General features: G+C 40.6%; 1 protein-coding gene across 1 annotated transcript; it reads left to right on the forward strand.

Moving 5' to 3' along the window:
* Positions 1-5,634: 5,634 nt before the first annotated feature.
* Positions 5,635-20,417, forward strand: LOC308102619 (kelch-like protein 24; the record flags this gene model as incomplete). The annotated part of the gene is made up of 11 exons (XM_080452420.1): positions 5,635-5,799; positions 6,404-6,538; positions 6,629-6,820; positions 7,059-7,202; positions 7,691-7,829; positions 8,158-8,277; positions 8,406-8,534; positions 8,934-9,107; positions 9,557-9,716; positions 18,674-18,680; positions 20,253-20,417. The coding sequence occupies 11 exons, from the start codon at positions 5,635-5,637 to the stop codon at positions 20,415-20,417; spliced, it is 1,530 nt and encodes a 509-aa protein (XP_080308546.1).
* Positions 20,418-21,401: the final 984 nt, after the last annotated feature.

A 21,401-nucleotide genomic window follows, 5' to 3' on the forward strand; every position in this document is an offset into this window, starting at 1 on the left:
GAATGACAAAACATATCAGGCCAAATCATGTCTTAACAATAGAACATGCTCTTAAGCTGGGGTTCCAGAGATACAAATCTTATCAAATGTTGTGTGGTCTGAACATGACTGGAAAAATAATCAAATCTCCAAATAAATAATTATAATTCTGTATGAAGGCACAGCCACACAATTTAACTCACTCTGCAGTTACAAATTGGTAAATCAACACAGAATATGTTCCTGTGTATGCGGATTGCACCAGATAGGCTTCTTTTTGTGAACTGAGTAATTTGATTAAAATAGATAAAAAATAGATGTAAACCACCCTGTCTCATTTCTGATTTCGTCCAGGGCTATGAGTACAGTAGTATCCCAGCAGGGAATTGTCATTGTCTTACAACCTGCTGGAGTTTAACACAATGGAACAATGCCTCCTCCCCCCACAGGGTGGAGCTGTGGAGCTGAATGTCTCAGTGATTTAGGGTGAAACAAGGCATTTGCATGTTGACCTCACATCAACATTTTGAGTCTGGGTGTTGGTCTTGGTTCAAGTCATATTAGATTTTTATTATATGTTTTTTGTGTCGGCACATGTTTTGTATGTGCCTCGGCGGAGTGGGGCGGTAGAGTATCTGCGCTCAGGTTGTGATGGGCAGGTCTGGACAAAATGTCAGGGCCGAATTTGGACCACTGGACCCAATTTTGTGTCGCGGACACATTTTTATGGGTCACGAGTAAATGTTACTTCTCGTTTCCTAATGTTTAAATTATTATTTAAAAAGAAAAAATAATTTCATATATTTCCCTCCAAAACCAAAGAAATCCCACACAATTCATATACTTAGGAAGTAGTGAAAATAGCAGATATACAAGCTCACAATGTGTTACATCCCACCACATTGTGAGCTTGTAGGTCGGCTATTTTCACTACTTCGGGTCCCGGGGAGGCATCATTTCACTTTTGGGTTTCGAGCTAAAACATTTGAGAACCACTGATAGACTATTTATATAGCTTCAAGTAAAATACAAGCAACTAGTTAATTTATGCTCTAATCAGAGTAAAATTATTTATTCAAATACATAATAACTGAATGACAGTTTTAGTAAAACATTCCATGCAATAAGACTAGGCTTAGGCTAAGTATCGCAGCCTTGAATCTTGACAATCCACAACCTCGCTTTAAAAACAGTGACGGCTTCAGTTTTTCTATAATTTGGCCCCTCCTGTTATATTTTTGGAAAACAAGTATGTTTGTTTGACATTACAATGATACGCCGTCATGCCACCCTTTTTTAATTCTGGGTTTTATCAGCACTGCACACAGAGTGGGATAGTTGTCTCCGCCAGGCCGAAAGGCATGGCGAGAGAGTATGTTTTCGCCCCTGTCCGTCCGTCCATCCGTGTGTCCTGTCTGTGTGTTACCACCAAATCTCCGGCACCGTTGGCCCGGTCGCTGCGAAACTGTGCACACACACTCCCTGGATGCCAATTCAGAACCTCTGCCTAAAAATTTTCACATGGGCCTGTTATAGCGCCACCAGGAGGCCGATTTGTGCAAAACCCATTTTTTCCCATTACTCCTACAGTTTTTAACCAAACCTCATGCAAATCGGTACACAGTATCTCTATAGTCATGTGATCAACCCTGATCTGTCCGATTTCCCATATTCCATCCTCATTGGCTAAGGTTACCATCCAAAGTTTGCAGGATTGGTCCGTTTTGAACAAACTGCCTCAAATCATGAACGCAGCTTGCCATTTCCATAAAATTGCACACGCACATTCCCACTAGGCCGAGGAATAAATGGCACTTAAAACTTTTGACATCAACCTCATGGTGGCGCTATAACAGGCCGATTTGCATTTTTAACTATAACTGCACCGATCTGCGTGAAACTTTGCACGCCTACTCCCTAGAGGCCAAGGAAAAACATCTGCACTGCATTTTTCACATCTGCTTTTTACAGCACCACCAGGAGGCCGACTTATGTCAAATACATTTTTGGATATTAATCCTTCAGATTTTATCCAAACATCACGCACATCGGTACACAGTATCTCTATAGATGGGTTTCCTGTTTGTAAACATGAGAGGATGATGCGCGCGCAGTGGAGGGTTGAGCAGTAGAGGGCGCTATTACCCGCAGCAGCTCTAGTCAAATGTACATCCATAAAAGAAATGGTCTTCACCGGGTTTAATGAAAGTAGATTAAATGATGCAGTTTGTAATATCTTCTTTACTCAATAAAAATGATTTGTCGGAAGTTGGATCTGTTTGTATATAATAGCAGCATTATGCCTATTATGCCTAAAATAGCAGCATTATGCCTATCTAAATCCCGAAAATAACAACAGAGTGAATGGCGCTTCCGGTTCGTTCTACCACCCGCATGCGCAGATTGCGCACTCTGCTCTGTGATGACGTCGCGCGGAAACCCATCTATAGTCATGTGATCAAGACGCATCTGTCCGATATTTCATATTCCATCCTGATTGACTAAGGTTGACTTCCAAAGTTTGCAGGATTGGTCCGTTTTCAACAAAATGTCTGAAATCATGAACGCGGCGTGTGATTTCCGTGAAAATTTGCACGCACATTCCCACTAGGCCGAGGAAGAAATGCCACCCTTTTCACATTGGCCTATTATAGCGCCACCAGGAGGCCACAATAACTTACCTGACGGAGACCTGTGCTCCGAGGAGCACTTTTTCTAGTTTACTAATGAATGACATTGTTTCAGTGATTTTTTGTTTTTTTCATAGCATGTGAATAAGTTTAATTCTTGAACTACCAAACATATCTTTACTTTCATTTCAATACCCAGTGCAACATGTTGTGCGGATGTTATAAATCTGCAAGCATACTATACTACTGTATATCTCAGATATTATGTATATGTCCATATTTGGTGTCTTTATTTAGCTGTTACTTTGCCATATTGTATTTGTGTTGAAGATCAGTACCCCCCACCCCCGCATCCCAGGGGTCCTGGGGGGAGGGGGGAGGGGGGGGTCCATAGATAGATAGACATATAGATAGACAGATATAGATAGATAGATAGATAGATAGATAGATAGATAGATAGATAGATAGATAGATAGATAGATAGATAGATAGATAGATAGATACCTACAGCACATAGACTGTAAAGGAATTCGGGACCAAATGACAGAAGTGTAATATAGGCCTACTGTATTTAATGTGTACAAATGGGTGTTTGATCAAAAGTGTTTGTGTTTGTTTTTCTTTTGTCCTACATTACTAGACTGGACATTGATGTGACAAATAAAGGTGATTCTGATTAACTGTGTAAATTAACTGTGCTGTGACGGCTGGACCATTTAAAATGCAAATAATTAAGACACCAATAAGGTCAGCCAGTTTCTCACTGACTGTGTGTGTGTGTGTGTGTGTGTGTGTGTGTGTGTGTGTGTGTGTGTGTGCGTGCGCGCATGCATGTGTCAATGTGAAAGGCCCATAACAAAAGACAGTGTAATGATGGGCCATCATCAGAGAAACCTTTAGATGCACGTTTCAATGTGTTTTGCTTCATCAACATATTGACCTTTTTTTCTTTGCCAAAGAAAGCAAACTCAGACACAATGACTCATTTCACTCACTTCTTTACAATGAGTGATATAAACCTGTGATGACACAAAAAATGAGGGATATGAGGACCCCCCAGGGGTCCTAGAGGGTGTTTCAGGGGGACCCCAGCAAAATGAGTTAACCACATGAACCCTATTCTGGCCATGTGGTAATATATAGGCAAACATTCACAGAAAATAGCCAATCTATGTCTGATGACTGCAGTTGATTCCGAATATTTCGATTGATTTTATACTTTATAAGACAGAACATAAAAAACAGCACAGGGTACAGTCAGACATTTAGGCTAAAGGAGAACACAAAAAAGTCCAGTGGACTTGCTGCTGCTTGAGTCCTTACTAATACCAAGAAAGTGGAGCATTTCACTCCAGTTTTTATTATATCAAAGACATTTCTGATCTTGTGTGATATCATGAACCATCCAGATCTCTCAGGTCATCTGGGGAAAGGTCTGATGAAACAATAAAATAAACGTGGGGAAGCAGCATTTAGTTTCCATGCACCACATATCTGGAACAAACTCACAGAAAACTGCAGGTCCGCTGCCACTCTTATTTTTATTATTTATTTCTAAATAAGTAATTTTTTAACTTATTTTGTTTCATGCATCCTAATGTCATTTTATAATTGTGTTTCCTTTAGGCCTACTTCATGTTCTGTGTAAAGCACATTGAATTGCCTTGTTGTTGAAATGTGATATACAAATTAAATGGCCTTGCCTTGCAAAATGTGTTCAGACTTTGGAATTATAAAACATATTAACAACACAAATCATAACTTCACATTCACATTATAGACAAAACTGACCATTTTATTTCACAAGAGAATGTGATAATAACATTTTGGGGGTTGTATTCTTTGGCAAAGAAAAGCAATCAATGAAATGAAACTTGTGGCTATGTAAATGTTTCTCTGACCATGGCCCATCATCATCATCATCATCGAGGTGTCTTTTGTTATGAGCCTTTCACATTGAAATGAACCCTGACTGCAGTTAACTGGAGGAGAGCTGGGGGAGGTGGGAGGAGGAGTTTCTCCAATCCAAGACAAAAGGGAGGCATTACTACTTATACTCCTACATCAACAGTCAACAGTCAGAGTCAACACACTGTGTCCAGACGGTTGAACCCCAGAACAGGTAAGGAATATCGTTGGATGATAATAAATTGTACAATCCTCTGAAGTAATCTGCTATTTTCATATAAAGTAATCTGCTATTTTCATATGAAGTAATGAGTAAGCAGTACAAACGTATTGACATCAAAATATACTTAAAAGTAAAAGTACCACTACCAACATTTTCCCAACATTTCTAAATGTTTTCAGATATAGCCCATCTAGAAGCCCACAACACGTCACATTGTTGTGTCACAATGTGACGTGTTGTGGGCTTGTAGACCGGTTATACTCAAATAGAGTATACATTTTAAGTGGTTAATGTGTATTTTATAATAACCTAAATCTACAAATTAACATGTCACCCATGTTTTAAAATAATTTTAGTGGAGTAAAAAAGTACAATATTTGCCCCTGAGATGTACTGGGGAATAAAGTATTTTTTAAAACTCAGGTAAATGTATCTCAAACCACATGGTTTCGCCAAACCCCCAAACAGATAAGCCTACACAGTATGACTAAATTCAATAGTTTGATGAATATATATTCACTACTTTAATATAATCACAGCGTTCCTGAAATAATTAATACTTTAGTCCTGACAGTGACTTAGTGAGGGCTACACATATGATGGCAGAATGCACAGTTCACGCAGAGGGTTGACATTTTACTGAATTTAATTTGAAATGTATCTAGATTTGGCAAGAGCAAGACATCTTAAACCATGTTCAGCTTGTTGTTTGGTAGCTCCATAGTATTTTGACTTGCCGATACTGTCTCATAATGGGATTGTATACATGTGAAGCTGTTGTAACGCCTGCTGTTACACTAGCATTTCTCTCCATTCTGTTCTTTAAGCACAATTGGCAAACAATCCTTACTTTCTGACTATTTATTCTATCCCCTTCTATTGGATAGACTAGACATGGCTGACGTTGTGTTCATGGAGGAGACACATCCCAACAAGATGTTGGAGAGCCTAAACAGGCTTTGGCTCAACAAGGAATTCTGTGATGTGATTCTATGCTGTGGAGGAAAGCAGTTCCCCTGTCATCGACTTGTACTGGCCTCCTTCAGCTCTTACTTTGAGGTAAACACACATCCTCAACTTTCCATGTGAACATTTATTGACCTGGAGTTGTTACGTGAATAACATTCAATTCTGGCGTGACTTTCATGTTAACCAAATGTCAAGCTATATGTAGCCAGGGCACTCAGACCCTGAACAGAATATCCGAGAATATATAACTCAGCAACAGGTTTAATAAGGAGAGGAGCAGAACACACACAGGAGGAAGGCAGTGAGTGAGGGATATGAGGGGAAATCTGAAAGGGTTTCAACGCCACCAAAAGAGCACACTCACACTCTAGCACAACACTGCAAGACACAAAGCATGGTTAAAATGCACACAAGAGCATATAATTCACTCAGAGTTCCAACAGCCGTAAGCATGCAGGCACAGCAAACGCTTACATGCCAAACCCCAGAGACAAGCCTTCACCCAGCCAGCTACTCTAATGGCCGGGTGCGGCTACTTTTTATTCAGCCAGGTGTCTCAGCTGTCATCACATGACTAAGAAAGCTCAACCCACTACAAGCTATACTATCAATTAATTTGGTGACACACTGTAAGTTAGAAAGGCCTAAAGCAGGATCACTCCAAGCCAACCATTCATCTTTTCAACCTGCACAGGGGATGTTTACAACTGGCATGATGGAGTCCAGACAGGAGAAGGTTGACATGGTCGATGTGGAACCTCAGGCGATGGAGTTGTTGGTGAGCTACGCCTACACTTCAGAGGTAGTCATCTCCGGGGAAAATGTGCAGGTAAAATATTATCACCACAAACCTTATTCATTGTCTCCATTCATGACCTGGCATTGGTGCTTAACAAGGATATTATTTTATTTGGTCCAGGTTCTGCTAGCAGCAGCACACTTGTTAAATGTCACAGCTGTTCAAGAGGCCTGCTGTCATTACATGGAGAGTCACATGGATGAAAACAACTGCGTAGGGATTCACTGCTTGGCTGAAACCTACTCCTTTAAGACGTTGGAGAAGCGCAGCAAGGATTCCATATTGGAACACTTCAGTGTCGTCTATCAGCAGGTCAGACATCGAAGGATATATAGCCTACATACATTTACCACGTTGTTTGTCTGTTGGCCTTTTCTCCACACAAGCTGATCGAACATTAAATGTTTTTTATTACTATTAATCAACCTGTCACCAACACAACTGACCCAAACGTGTTTAGAAATATTGAGAGGAGAAAATGTTACTTAAGGAAGTATGGGGACATAGTTGCAATATATCAGCTAATCTACTGTGTGTTCTATACTACCAGGAAGAGTTCCCATCTCTCTCTCTGGACAAACTGACAGAGATTCTTGCCAGTGATGATCTCAATGTGACCAAGGAGGAGACAGTGTTTGAGGCTGCCATGTTGTGGTTAAACCTCAGTCCTGACCGCAAGCAGAGCTTTGCAAAGGTCAGTCCCTTCTCAATGTTTCACCTGATAAAAGACCATGGAGAAGTCAAAGTAATGTGACCGAAGACACGCTTAAATGATGTTGATGTGCATTCCATTTAAGTGTTGGTTCTCTCTTATGCAATAAAATACCAATATCCAACTAATGAACTAATCTCTTTAACTGATCAATGACACTAATCCTCCTATAATTCGAGGAAGCTCTGTAGCGGTGGTGAGGCCAAAATCTGTTCTGCCTGGTTCTCCTCAGTGGCTGGAGCAATTGATTTGAATTTGCACACAGCCATTGACCATTACCATGTGCCTGGAACAGCGAAGCCCGTTTTTCTCGATTGCACCAAATCTCAGCTGTTTATTGTGTCTTATTTATTAGTAATAATTAATTATGCTAATAGGTATGACTGCAATGTGCCATTAAGTATAATTGAATCTTTCAAGACAGTAGACACATTGCCTTTTGTCTGCTAATCACTTTCACCTCCTTTAAGGTGATAGAGCATATCCGTCTGGCTCTGATCAACCCCTCCTACCTTGACGGTGTGATAGCGTCTCTGGATGTGGTTGAATCCCAGGCCTGCCAGAGAATCATCTCTGAGAACAAGAACCACAGACCACGCTGGTCCACAGGTACCTGCCTCACACATGCATACATGTTGCAACTGATGCTGGGAAAATTAATTTTCTACTTTGGATTTCCAGTGCTGACACAGATTCTTCAAATATGCAACCATACCTGACAATTTAGTTTGCTATTTGAGTTTCATTGTATTGCTTAATTGTTTTTTAATGTATTATTATAACTTTCAAGTATTACATTTGGTATACAATGTTCTCCTGGATTAATTTAGTGAAGTCTTTTCATTACATTTCACATGCTCATGCATTACTCTACTGACTACCTGCGGCTTCATTATAAACGCCTGGTTCTGTGCGTATCGTCTATTCCTCTGTACAGGGCCATGTGAAGTGATCCTGATGGTGACAGATCACAGAGTTGTGACCTTTCATCCCCCGACCAATCGATGGAAGACTCTGGCATCTCTGGACTTCACTAGTCCTGGTCTGGTTGCATCAGGTAAGGAGTACCATCAGACTAATTGGGAGTAGAGGTCAACTAAGTTAGGACCTGTAGTGGATGCTACTTACATCCCACTACTAAAAATCAAGTCATACCTCATTGTTTTCATTCTGCTCTCGTCATAGGCTCGACAGTGTATATGGCTGGAGGAATGTACAGGGATGGTTTGCAGAGCAGGGAGATGTGGCGCTATGACTATTCCCTTGACTCATGGAAGGAGCTGGCTCCCATGAATGAGGCACATTCTGACTTCGGTAAGACTGTCAAAGTATGGTATTAATTTAAACTTTGTTTTGAAACCACCGCTATGGGTTGTTGCCTTGATAAGCCAAGGAGAGGATACATGGCCACACTAGTGACTTTGTGTGTGTATGTGACTATGTTTGATTGATTGATTGAATAATTTGTCAGAATTGTAAACAGCAAAAAAACAGCACAAGCAGACATCTAAGCTAAAATGATAACACAAAAAAAGTCCTGGTTTCCATTGTGGTCCTATGTATTCAATTCATCAACAATTTCACATTTTTAATCTTTAATTAGCAGTATTTGCAGTCATACTGTTCAGAAGCCTATTGAAATGAATGTAGGCACTGTTTGTTTCACACTGGGTGTGCTTTTTTTCTTCCTTGCACAACCCACATGGTTCACAGCTCTGGTGATGCTGGACGGCTACGTGTACGCAGTGGATCGCTTATGGGATCAGTCAGTGGATCGCTACGACCCCAACACCAACAGCTGGCAGCTCATGGAGTGTGTCGGCATGTTGCCAGACCTTTGCACTGGCTCGGTTGTGGTTACACTAAATGGATTGATCTATGCTACTGGTATGTCACTTGTTTATATACTTGCAGGATCAGCCTGTTGGGTTTCATGAGGAGTTTTCTTTATGTAATGCATGCAAAATATACGTTTTAAGTTAAAGCTAAGGCAAAATTATTACTTATTCATCCATCTTCCGTTGACAATGAATAATGTTTTGTTATGTGTCCTCCTGTTCCCTTGGTGTCGCTGTTATGGTGGATGGTTCTATCACAGGCTGGAACCAGATGTACAAGTACAACCCCAAAACATCTGTATGGACAGAAGCTGCTCCTATACCGGTTGCTCGTAGAGGTTCAGCTGTCTGTACGGTCAAAGGAAAGATCTACGTTATAGGTATGATACCTGTTGTTAATGGCTCTTAGTTCCATGATAGACTCACTTCAACCTCACTGTAGTGTAGGCATGTAATATATCCCACTAACAGTCACCATCCTGTTAATTCCATCTATAGGTGGTCAGCATTATGAGCACACAGACAAGGTAGAGTGCTTCAACCCAGAGACCAACCAGTGGAGCATATGTTCCCCCATGAAGAAGCAACGCTACCATCCTGGTGTGGCTGTGGTGGATGGAAAGATCTACGTACTAGGAGGGGTGGATGACAGTTTAAGGTAAGAAGTTGATGACAGCAGTGTAACTTATTTTCTTGCAATGTTTCCTGTTTTAAAAAATATATATATTTATTTATTTCAAAATTGTCTGTTTTTTAATAAAAAAATGTAAGAAAGCTTTACAAAGGTGGCTGGTTCTCATGGTTATTGTTCTCTCTTCATGTAGTGATCTCCGTTGCATCGAGTCATTCAACGAGCAGACAGAAACGTGGGAAATTGTTGGGCAGATGGACACTGGTCGCAGTTGTTACAACTGTGTGTCTCTCAGCAAGAGATAGGGGGCGCACATGCACAGGTAGTAGACTCCTAAGTGTTAATTTAACTCTGAGTGTACAAATGAAACCAAATGGGTCGATGTGGTTCAATTTGTATACTCTCAGAGTCAAGAGTTAAATTAACGCTGAGGATCTGGTTGTGTACTGTAGTTTTTGTGTTACCTTCTCAAAGCTGGTCTTGACCCGGCTTCCTTCACACCAACAAGCCCAGCTGTTCTTGAATCCTGTGGATTTGACAAGACTAAAGGGTTGTCTACACCGTCTACATAGTTGTAAAAAAAATAGAATGTTATGGTGCTCATATCATTAGTTATTGTTATCATGTTTATAGAAAGTTATTGTTCATCATAATTGTGATGTTCAAATCATAATATTTCTAGTCATCATTTTTTATCTGGACAGCCGCAATCTGTAACTTTCAATTTACATATTCAGGCATTTAGCAGACGCTCTTAATCCAGAGCGATTGATAGTAAACTCATGTCCTTTCATGTCCTACCTGAAATCAGAGTGCTGACATATTCACACTGAGCTACTAGAGCAGTGGTTCCCAAACCTTTTAGCTACTAGAGCAGTGGTTCCCAAACCTTTTAGCTCGAGACCCAAAAGAGAAATGTTTCCCCCGGAACCAAACTAATGAAAATAGCCGATCTACAAGCTCACAATGTGTCACGAGCTTGTAGATCCGCTATTTTCAATACTTCTTAAAGGGCAAGACCACTTGGTAGACACACTGGTAGAGGTTTGGGTTGTGTAGTTACCTTGCCATGATGTAACTCCAAAGGTGGACTAGAAAACAAAAATAATTGCTCCATTGATTAGAAATTGATAATTCAAAATATGCTCCTCATTGACTTACATTGTACGGTAAAACAGCTCTCAAAGTCACTCTTTTAGCATGTAAACAAACGCAAACAAAGTTGATTCAGACAATTAAGAACATCACCAAACCCAGTACTGTTTGTTTTTTTAATAAAATGTTAATTTTGCTATTTTTATTAAGAAGAAAACCCGGACTGGATTTCGCGGATCCGGATCCGGATCTTCAAATAGTAAAATCAGCAGGAAGTTAACATTAAAAAAACAAAACAGTACTGGGTTTGGTGATGTTCTATACTGTCTGAATCAGCTTTGTTCATGTTCGTTTATGTGCTTAAAGAGTGACTTTTAGAGCTGTTTTACGATACAATGTATTTCAATGAGGAGCACATTTAGAATTATCAATTTCTAATCAATGGAGCAATTATTTTTGATTTCTTGTCCACCTTTGGAGTTACATCATGGCAAGGTAACTACACAACCCAAACCTCTACCAAAGTGGTCTTGCACTTTAAGCTTTAAAAAAAAAAAATCTTTCATTTTTTAAATTTGTTTTAATGTATGACGTTTTATGAAGTATGTAATATTTACGTTTTAAGTACTTAACTAGAGTATGAATGTTTTGATACTAACACAAAGTTAGTTTTGACTCCACTACATTTCTAGAAAATGAAACGGTACATTATGAATTAACCACTTAAGTTGCATCCCAAGTAATGTCTAAAGTTGACAGAACGGTGATGTGTTGTTGTCCACATAACACAGGGAGGTAGTAGGCTGGTATTTCAGAGACCCAAAAGGTGAACAGAAGAGTGACATTTTTTTCTGACGTTTATATGTGTGTATGCCTCCTTCTTCATTTGCACATTTGCTGCAAATGTTGTACACACCAGATATATTAAGCCTCTGCTCTGTGACTTGCAGATTTGTCACACTGCTGCTAAAAATACATGTTTGTAAGAGGTTTATTATACTGCTGTTCTGCCTGCCTCTACCGTTATTTCTCTCACCCAGTGTTATTTTTAATTTTATGTTATTATCTGGTATTGTATTGTGTAACAGTTTCACTGCTTGTGCCATGTATGAGTGTGACAAATAAATATTCTTGATTCTAATTGCTCATTATGTATTTGTACATGACTGCTTTATTTCAATAACTGATTCCCCAATGCTATTTATCATCAAATGTATTTCATAATGCACTATATATGTAGAAGGGGCACGTTAAGTGAGAGACACAGGAGGTCATTCCTACCTGTGGCCATTAAACTTGACAACTTAGGGGGTATTTAATCAACTGGATTGTACAAAGTAGTATGTAACCAGGGCACCTAGGCCCTGAACAGAATACCAGACTACGCCTCCCTGGAAGTTTCTCTCAGAGAATACCACAAAATTCACAGTTTCAGAATACCCAGCGTCAGGTTTAAAAGAGGAAAGAGGAGCAGAGACGTGTTTCCAGTTCAAAATATATGCTATTTTATTTAGGCACAGGGTAGATGCTTTAATACCTTAATGACTTAAGCAAAAATACTTAACCACATGGATTCCTACATTCACAGAAAATAGCCAATCTAACGCCGGTAAAGTGGGCGTTTTTCTCACTTGTACTGGTTTCTCACTTGTACTGTAACATATATATTACTGTGATAGAACAGACCACTAGGACATTGGTTCTTGTACTGTAACATATATATTACTGTGATAAAACAGACCACTAGGACATTGTTCTGAAATATTTTCACAGGGTGTTTCAGACGTACTACAAAATACATTATGAACAAACTATTTTAAACACTATTTAATAGTGAAAATAGCAGACCTACAAGCTCACAAAATATTGTGATATGATTTTGTAGATCTGCTATTATTCTTTCTTTCCTTTTATAAAATAATATATATATATATATATATATATATATATATATATATATATATATAAAATATACACACATACACACATATATAAACACACACACACACACACACACACACACACACACACACACACACACACACACACACACACACACACACACACACACACACACACACACACACACACACACACACACACACACACACCATTTATTTAATAAATGGGTGCCAAATACACGAAACCTTTTGTTTTAAATTGCATTTAACGCCTTATATTTCTACAATTGCTACACATCTCTACAGAACCTGTGGATATCCTTGTCATTCTGGGCATAAACAAGAAGTTGAATATTTGAATGATATTGCACACAGAAGAGCTGTAGTTGCGAACGCAGCGGAAGGAGGCGCGCCGAAGGCGCGCCTCCGCGCAAGTGGAGCTTACTATGAAACCGTGCTCGGGTTGTGTCTCTGTGTCTCTGTGTGCACTGTGTCTCTGTCTGTGTCTCTGTGTCTCTGTGTGCACTGCCTGCGTGCAGCTCCTCTGAGATAAGTAAATGTCCAATTTAGACGTACCATACATCAAATGAAAGGTCTTTGAAAACTGAACACACCTGTCAAGGTTGCGTTTAAGCCCGCCCCTTCCCCCGGAAGCCACGCCCCGGAGAAGGTTCCTAAAAACTCCCCATTGAAACCCCATGTTAAATGAAAAGTGCCCGAATCGCTCCGAAACTTTTTCTACCCCCCCTAAGTGGGGGTCTACGAACAAATACTTCGGGCTCGGATTTTGGCTCCGCCCCCCGGAAGTGGGTGAAACAGGCACTTCAAACACTTTGTTGAATTGTTCAAAAACATTCAAAGTTTTTTTTTTGTGAATTTCTATTTTTCTAAGATGCTCATTTTAACGCAGAATTTTTTTGTATTTTTTTTGGATTTCTTTATTGGTTACTTTTTTTAAATATTTTTTTTCATATTTATTTAAATTTGTTTGCGTTCGCTTCCCGCGTTCGCGCGTCTTACTTGTGGTGAAACCTTTATTATACAAAAACACATATTTAATTTTCCCCAAGGGATAAAATGGGATCACAGGACAAAAAAACTCTATAGAGTAAAAACAAGTAATAGTTTAGTTTAGTCTATTAGCACATTGTTATAAAAATAATATAGAAACAATACATATTAAATGACAAGTTGCTGTGCAAGGAAAGGAAGAAGCCGGCTGGCTTATTTGGAATACTTTCCTTCCAAGGGAGAAGTCATTAAACAACAGGATTAAAAGTTAAATAAGAACAATACAAAATAAGTTTCCAAGGGGAGCAGTGGTGCAAATAAAGAAATGAAAACACAAAAACTGCTCAAAAGAAGAAAGACAAAAAAAATGTGTAAAGATTACTAAACCAACAGACTACAGTAAGGAAGAAATTTCGGCCTGGCGAGAGAGTATGTTTTACCCCTTGTCCGTCCGTCCGTGCGTCCGTGTGTGTGTGTGTTCGTGTGTCCGTGTGTCCATCTGTCTGTGAACAGCTAATCTCCGGCACCGTTGGCCCGGTCGCTGCCAAACTGTGCACAAACACTCCCTGGATGCCAATTCAGAATTTTTTTTTACATGGCTCTGTTATAGCGCCACCAGGAGGCCGATTTGTGCAAAACCCATTTTTTTATATTACTCCTACAGATTTTATCCAAACATCACGCAAATCGGTACACAGTATCTCTATATTCATTTGATCAACATGGATCTGTCTGATTTTCCATATTCCATCCTGATTGGCTAAGGTTGGCTTCCAAAGTTTGCAGGATTGGTCCATTTTGAACTAAATACCTCAAATCATGAACGCAGCTTGCGATTTCCGTGAAATTTCACACGCACATACCCACTAGGCGGAGGAAGACTTGAACATTTTCAAATCAGCCTCATGGTGGCTCTATAAAAGGCCAATTTGTGTTTTTAACTATAACTGCACCGATCTGCGTGAAACTTTGCATGCATACTCCTTAAAGGCCAAGGAAAAACATCTGCCCTGCATTTTTCACATTAGCCTTTATAGCGCCACCAGGAGGCCGATTTATGTAAAACAAATATTTTGAGATTAAGCTTTCATATTTTATCCAAATTTCACGCAAATCGGTATACATGATCTCTATAGTCATGTGATAAAGATGGATCTGTTTGAGTTTTCATATTCCATCCTGATTGGCTAACATTGACATCTAAAGTTTGCAGGAGTGGCCCGTTTTGAACAAAATGCCGCAAATCATGAACGCAGCGTCCACTTGCACACACATTCGCACTACGTTGAAGAACAAACGCCACCCTTTTAACATTGCCCTATTATAGCGCCACCAGGAGGCCGATTTTTCTTTTTTGGGCGGTGAAACCGCCCCTATATGTGAGGTTTGGATTTTGCACCCCCCCAACCCTGCACTGTGATTGGCCACCAGTGTACCCCCCTAACCCTGCACCGTGATTGGCCAATCACAGTCTATTCAGGACTGTGATTGGCTAGTGAAACATGACAGTTAGGGGTGTACAATGGTTGGTCCACAATATTACTTTTCTTTAAGTGATTCCATCACTGTGATGACCACTGTGACCACACCACCCACATCACACTGGGTGTGATTTTTTAAATTATATTACTCCTACACATTTTGTCCAAACATCATGCACATCAGTACACATTATCTCTACAGTCAAGTGATCAAGATGGTTCCGTCCGATTTTTTATATTCCATCCTGATTGGCAAATTCTGAACATTGCTGGCCCACAATAACCTACCTGACCTGGCGGAGACCTGTGCTCCGAGGAGCACTTTCTCTAGTTCTGTCAGCTAACTCACGAATAGATTGAACCAATATTACAGATCAAATATATGAAACAATATTATAGAATGAGAATACAAGAGTGGATGTAATATATTTTATTTTGGCGTTCAGGCTCTGCTACATTTTTCTCCCTGCTCAGCATAATTAAGACAACCATCATTAACCTTTAAGAGCAGGGAGATATATATACATAACAACCCCCCATGGGGAACAGAACCAATAGCAGAGCCCACTGGTGGTGCTGGGGTGGTGGTGGGAGTAAACGCTGCATGACAACACCTATGAAAACTAAGCAGACAGAACACAGATGAAGGTGAGCTTAAATAACCCGCCCGATTGGACAGCTGACTGCCACGTCAGAGTATGACGTACTGTATGGGTCTGCATGATGCTGTAAACAGCCCCATAGAATCTCTCTCTCGAGTGTATGCTGCCAGAACTAACTCGCAGGCTACGTATAATTTTATAGTGGGATCACAGTTGTTTTCTCTTTTTATTATAGGGCTATGTTGTTTTCAGTTATTGTTGGCAGTCATGACAGCCAGTTCCCACCTGATGTCATGTGGGAGTTCAGACTGCTTCACACCGTAATGAATAACTGCTAGCTTGCATTACATCTTCAGTTTAGGACTTAAATCTAAGATACACAGGTCATCAGGTGTGTTGTATCTTCCAAAGATGATGATACGATCTCCCACCATGCAACAACTCATCCAAGTGCAATACATCTTAAGGCAACTCCGCACCAAACAGACTCGTCCAGACTATTGCAGACTACTCCAGACTGCAACAGACTGGTATTCGGTTGGCAAAAGTTGCCATTTAAGTCTGTCAGCCGACTGGCCATTCATGTGCTAATTTGACTTTTAGCCTGCCAGCGTTGCCAGGTCTGCTTATTATAAGCGACTTTGGGCTTGTTTCCCTGCAAAGCCACTTAGGGATGTTCCCAGCGTTTTTTCTTCACTGACGTGCAGTGGTGTAAAGTAACTAGTACATTTACTCAAGTACTGTACTTAAGTACAATTTTGAGGTACTTTTACTTTACTGGAGTATTTCCAATTGTCTATACTTGTACTCCACAACAATTATTTGAAATGTTTAGTTACTAGTTACTTTGCAGATATAAATCATTATGAAACATACATTAACCACTTTAGCCCTATTTTATACCTATAAGCTATTTGAAAATATCAGATCTACAAGCTCACAACGTGTTGCGATGCACGCGTTCTGAGCTTGTAGATCTGCTATTTTCAAACATTTTTGTACTTTTACTTTTGGTACTTTAAGTACATTTTTATACCAATACTTTAGTACTTTTACTCAAGTAAATGTTGAATTCCGGACTTTTACTTGTAACAGACTCAGAGTACATCTATTGCATTCAAGCCTGGAATTTCGTCATTTTAGGGGCAAGGCCACTTGGCCTTTGGTGTTGTAATTTTTTGGAGGGCACAAAGGCCCTGCCCGGCCTTCCTGCCATCCAAAAAAATAATAAAGATTTTTAAGTCCAAAAATGATTTTTAAGTCCACGGAAATAATGCATTTAACTTGAAGGTTAAGGATGATTGTATTTTAATATATTATAAGAATAGTATAACTATCTGTGAAATATTACCCATTTATTTCACAAAATAATGTGTTGGCAAATGACCAATATTTAGTTATATAGGTCTCAATATGTCACATTCAGCCCTGGACTTCACTGACTGAAGTAGGGGTCACATTAATCACATTAGATTCACAGAATGTATTTTACCCACAAGTTATTTTCATTCAAATGAAATGTGAATGAACTTGCACTAATAATGACTTTAGTTGATTTTTCACTCTTTAAAATATAGTATTTCTTAATTATTAATAATTACAGCTTGTAGATTGGCTATTTTCACGATTTAAAATGGTTTTTAAATAATAATAAAAAAGGAACATACAAGATTTCCACCCGACAGCCATAATATATAGCCAATATATGGTTCTGTATCAGTATATGAGTCCGTTTTTGCAGATTTCATTCTAATTGGCTACTATGCCTGAATATGAATTTCATGAGCCTGGGTAGGTCACCCTGGCTTGGCGGAGATATGCCCTGTAGCACACTCCGCACAGCAGCAGCAGCAGCAGGTGAAAGCAATTCACTTAATTGCTCGTTCTCTCTCTCCCTCTTTCCGTCTCCTCAATCTCTCGCTCGCTCTTTCTCTCTCAATCTTTCACTCTCCCTTTTTTCTCTCCCTCTCTCTTTCTTTCCTTCTCTCTCTGCCGCTTTTTACCTCGCTCTTTCTCCCTCCCTCCGTTTCTCTCTCCGTCTCTCCCTTTCTTTCTCCCTCCCGCTTTCTCCGTTCCTCTCTCTCCCTCGCTCCTGGTATCTCCCTCTCTCTCACCCACTTTCTCCCACCCTCTTTCTCTCTGTCTTCCTCCCCTCTCTCTTTCTCTTTCTCTCCCCTCTCTCCCTTCCTCTCTCTCTTTCCCTCTCTCTCTCTCTTTCTCCCCCCTCTTTCTCTCCCCCTCTCCCTCACGAGAAACAGTGAATGTAGGTTTTCTTAGACATGGTCGCTTGTTTCTCTCACATAATCTGGCAACACCGACAGCGCTCTGTTGTCACTGCCACTGCGCTACCAGTCGGCTAAAAAGCTGAACATGTTCGGTCGGCTCTGGTCGGCCGAAAAGGTCCCGACGGACCCCCCGACGGACCCCTAACCGACTGGCCGACGCTTCCCGAAGCCAATTCGGCCCAAAATCGGGCCGATTTGGATTGGTCTGGAGCCAGCTTTACACAGCAGGGCTTTCCCTTTGGGCTCAACCTTCTTCCATAGATATACAAGACCTTCCTCAAGACACAGGCTGAGTGGTGGCACCTCGGCTTTGGAACAGTACCGGCAATATTGGGCTTGGACCATCTGTGGTTGTCAACATCAAATGAATAAAGCACGTTACAGTAAGAGTGTCCCCCCCAGATGTAGACAATATCTTCTACCAGAACAGCTGTGTGGCCCCGTGCATGCAGGGAACCTCAAGGTCATGTTCTCCTCTTCCATTTGTCCATGGGGGCAACTTCCTCCAGCGTAGAGACACTGTGTTGAAGATGTGGACATCAATCTGATCACTGTTGTTCTTGTTACCGTATCCTCCAAATGAGTAAACCTTGTGTCCGACTACCACAGCAGCTGGGTAGGAATTCTTAGGTCCTCCTTTCAGATGTATCGTCCAGTGAAACATTACACACACCAGCACCACTGTGAATCAGTGCAACTAATTTACAGAAGAGGTTGTTAGAAGGAGGGGCAGTTTCCTGAAGTTCCTGAATGGCGTTGTGTTGGAAAATACAATAACAACATTTAAAAGGACAATTACATCTGATGTAATAATGATGTTGTGATATCACTACGTGATGACATCATTATATGGAATAGCTAATGACATTACTCAACCTGAATGTCTATTTTAGCTAAATCTATCTGAATTGTGTCAATACTATGACATCAGTAATCCATATTTGGGCATAGTGTGATAAAGACACGCTATCTGTGTGTGTGTGTGTGTGTGTGTGTGTGTGTGTGTGTGTGTGTGTGTGTGTGTGTGTGTGTGTGTGTGTGTGTGTGTGTGTGTGTGAATGAATGACTCCTCTGACAGGAGGGAGAATTATAATGTAGCTTTGTGATGCATAGCTGGCATTAGGACCATGCTTATTAACATTCATTCAATAACAAAATATGAATTCTGCATTCCAGCAGCCTGTATGAGTTCCAGTCTGTGCACTATGGGAGTATTTTAGTCATGCTGCTTCAGTTGAACCTCATAAATGAGTTTAGTGATTACGTGCATTTAATCTATTGCAATGTGACTGACACTTTATTCATAAACATACAGACATACACACACATGCATATACTGCGCACACAACACACACAAGGCATGAGAGTTACAGAGCAAAGGCTTTTTTCTACAGGAACACAACTCCACTATTAGGCCTCGATCCCTCTCTCTCTCTCTCTCTCTCTCTCTCTCTCTCTCTCTCTCTCTCTCTCTCTCTCTCTCTCTCTCTCTCTCTCTCTCACACACTCTGTGTGAAGTTATCAGCTTGATCGAGTCCTGCCACTGAGTGATGATCCATATTAATATCCATCTATCAATGTATCTATATGTATAGCTGTACAGATGTCTGCCCGGGTAGCTAAGTCAGAGGAGCGTTCGCCTTTGAATTACATGGTTCTGGGTTCAATCACACTGTTTCAAGGCAAGTAGCCTACTGGAAGCTGATGGTACAGTACATTCTGTAAATGTTGTTTAAACCAGTGAAGTTGCTTGCATAATACATTCATATCAGGGGCCCTTTTGATACAAAAACCCACGGCAAATACAGTCAATCTACGCCACTGCTTGTAGACCAACATCAGTGTTGTAAATGGTGCATTTATAAAGCGCTTTATCCAAAGCGCTTTACTTAGATTGTGTATTACATTCACCCATTCACACACACATTCATACACACACATTCATACACACATTTACACATTCACACACACATTCATACACCGATGGAGGAGGAAACCATGCAATGCACCAACCTGCTCATCGGGAGCAATTAAGGGTTCAGTGTCTTGCTCAAGGACACTTTGACACTTAACTCTGGGGGAGCCCGGGATCGAACTGGGAACCTTGCGGTTCCCATCCGGCCGCTCTACCGGCCCCTCTACCCCTGTGCCACTGCTGCCCCTCGTGTTGTGTACTCTGTGTGGGCAGCAACCAGGAGCCAATGAAGGGTTTCTGAGGCGTACAACTCTGATCCGCACCAAACGTGTCACAAACACTGTTCAGGGATCTGCCATGAGAACGGTCACCACCAGGGGCCACGATGTACAACCCAGCTTACTGCTGGCCAGGGGGCCCCTGAGGGCCACACGTTAAAACCCCATGCAGCATCCTTGTAGATCAGCTATTTTCAGTGTGTGACATCGTAGCACAAGTATAGAGAAAACTCTAAACTCCAGAGTCCAGCCCCTAACCCAAACCTCTGAATATCTAATCCTAACCCCAATGTTTTCCTAATAGTAATCCTAACACTAAATGCATTTTTTTTTACCATAAAACAATCCTCACAAGTATAGTTATACAAGTGTGTGCGTGACTGCACGTGCACGCACATACACATGCAAACGCGCACGCGCACTCTATGAGGCTGATTCGTGTTTTTACCTATAACTGCACGATCTTTGTAAAACTTTGAATGTGCATTCCAGGCCAAGGGAAAGCCTTTGCCCTGCATTTTTCAAATCTACCTTTTAGAGCGCCACCAGGAGGGCGACTTGTAATTTTTTTGGGGGGATATTACTCCTTCAGATTTTATCAAAATTTCACGCAAATCGGTACACATGATCTCTATAGTCAAGTGATCAAGACGGATCTGTTTGATTTTTCATATTCAATCCCAATTGGCTAAGATTGGCATCTAAAGTTTGCAGGAGTGGCTCCTTTTGAACTAAATGCCGTAAATCATGAAGGCAGCGTCCGATTGCGGTAAAAATTTGCACGAACATTCGCGCTACGTTGCGGAACAAATGCCACCCTTTTAACATTGCCCTATCATAGCACCACCAGGAGGCCGATTTTTGCGAAACATTTTCTTTTATAGTTTTCCCACAAATCTCACGCAAAACGGTACACATTATCTCTATAGTCAAGTGATCAAGACGTATCTGTCCGATTGTTCATATTCCATCCTGACTGGCGAATTCCAAACATTGCTGGCCCACAATAACCTACCTGACCTGGCGGAGACCTGTGCTCCGAGGAGCACTTTTTCTAGTTTATTTATTATTTATGTATTTGTTTAGTTGTTTGTTTATGTATGTATGTATGTATGTATGTATGTATGTATGTATGTATGTATGT

This window comes from Gymnoscopelus braueri (genome assembly GCF_963280865.1).
Source record: "Gymnoscopelus braueri genome assembly, chromosome: 16".
NCBI lineage: Eukaryota > Metazoa > Chordata > Actinopteri > Myctophiformes > Myctophidae > Gymnoscopelus > Gymnoscopelus braueri.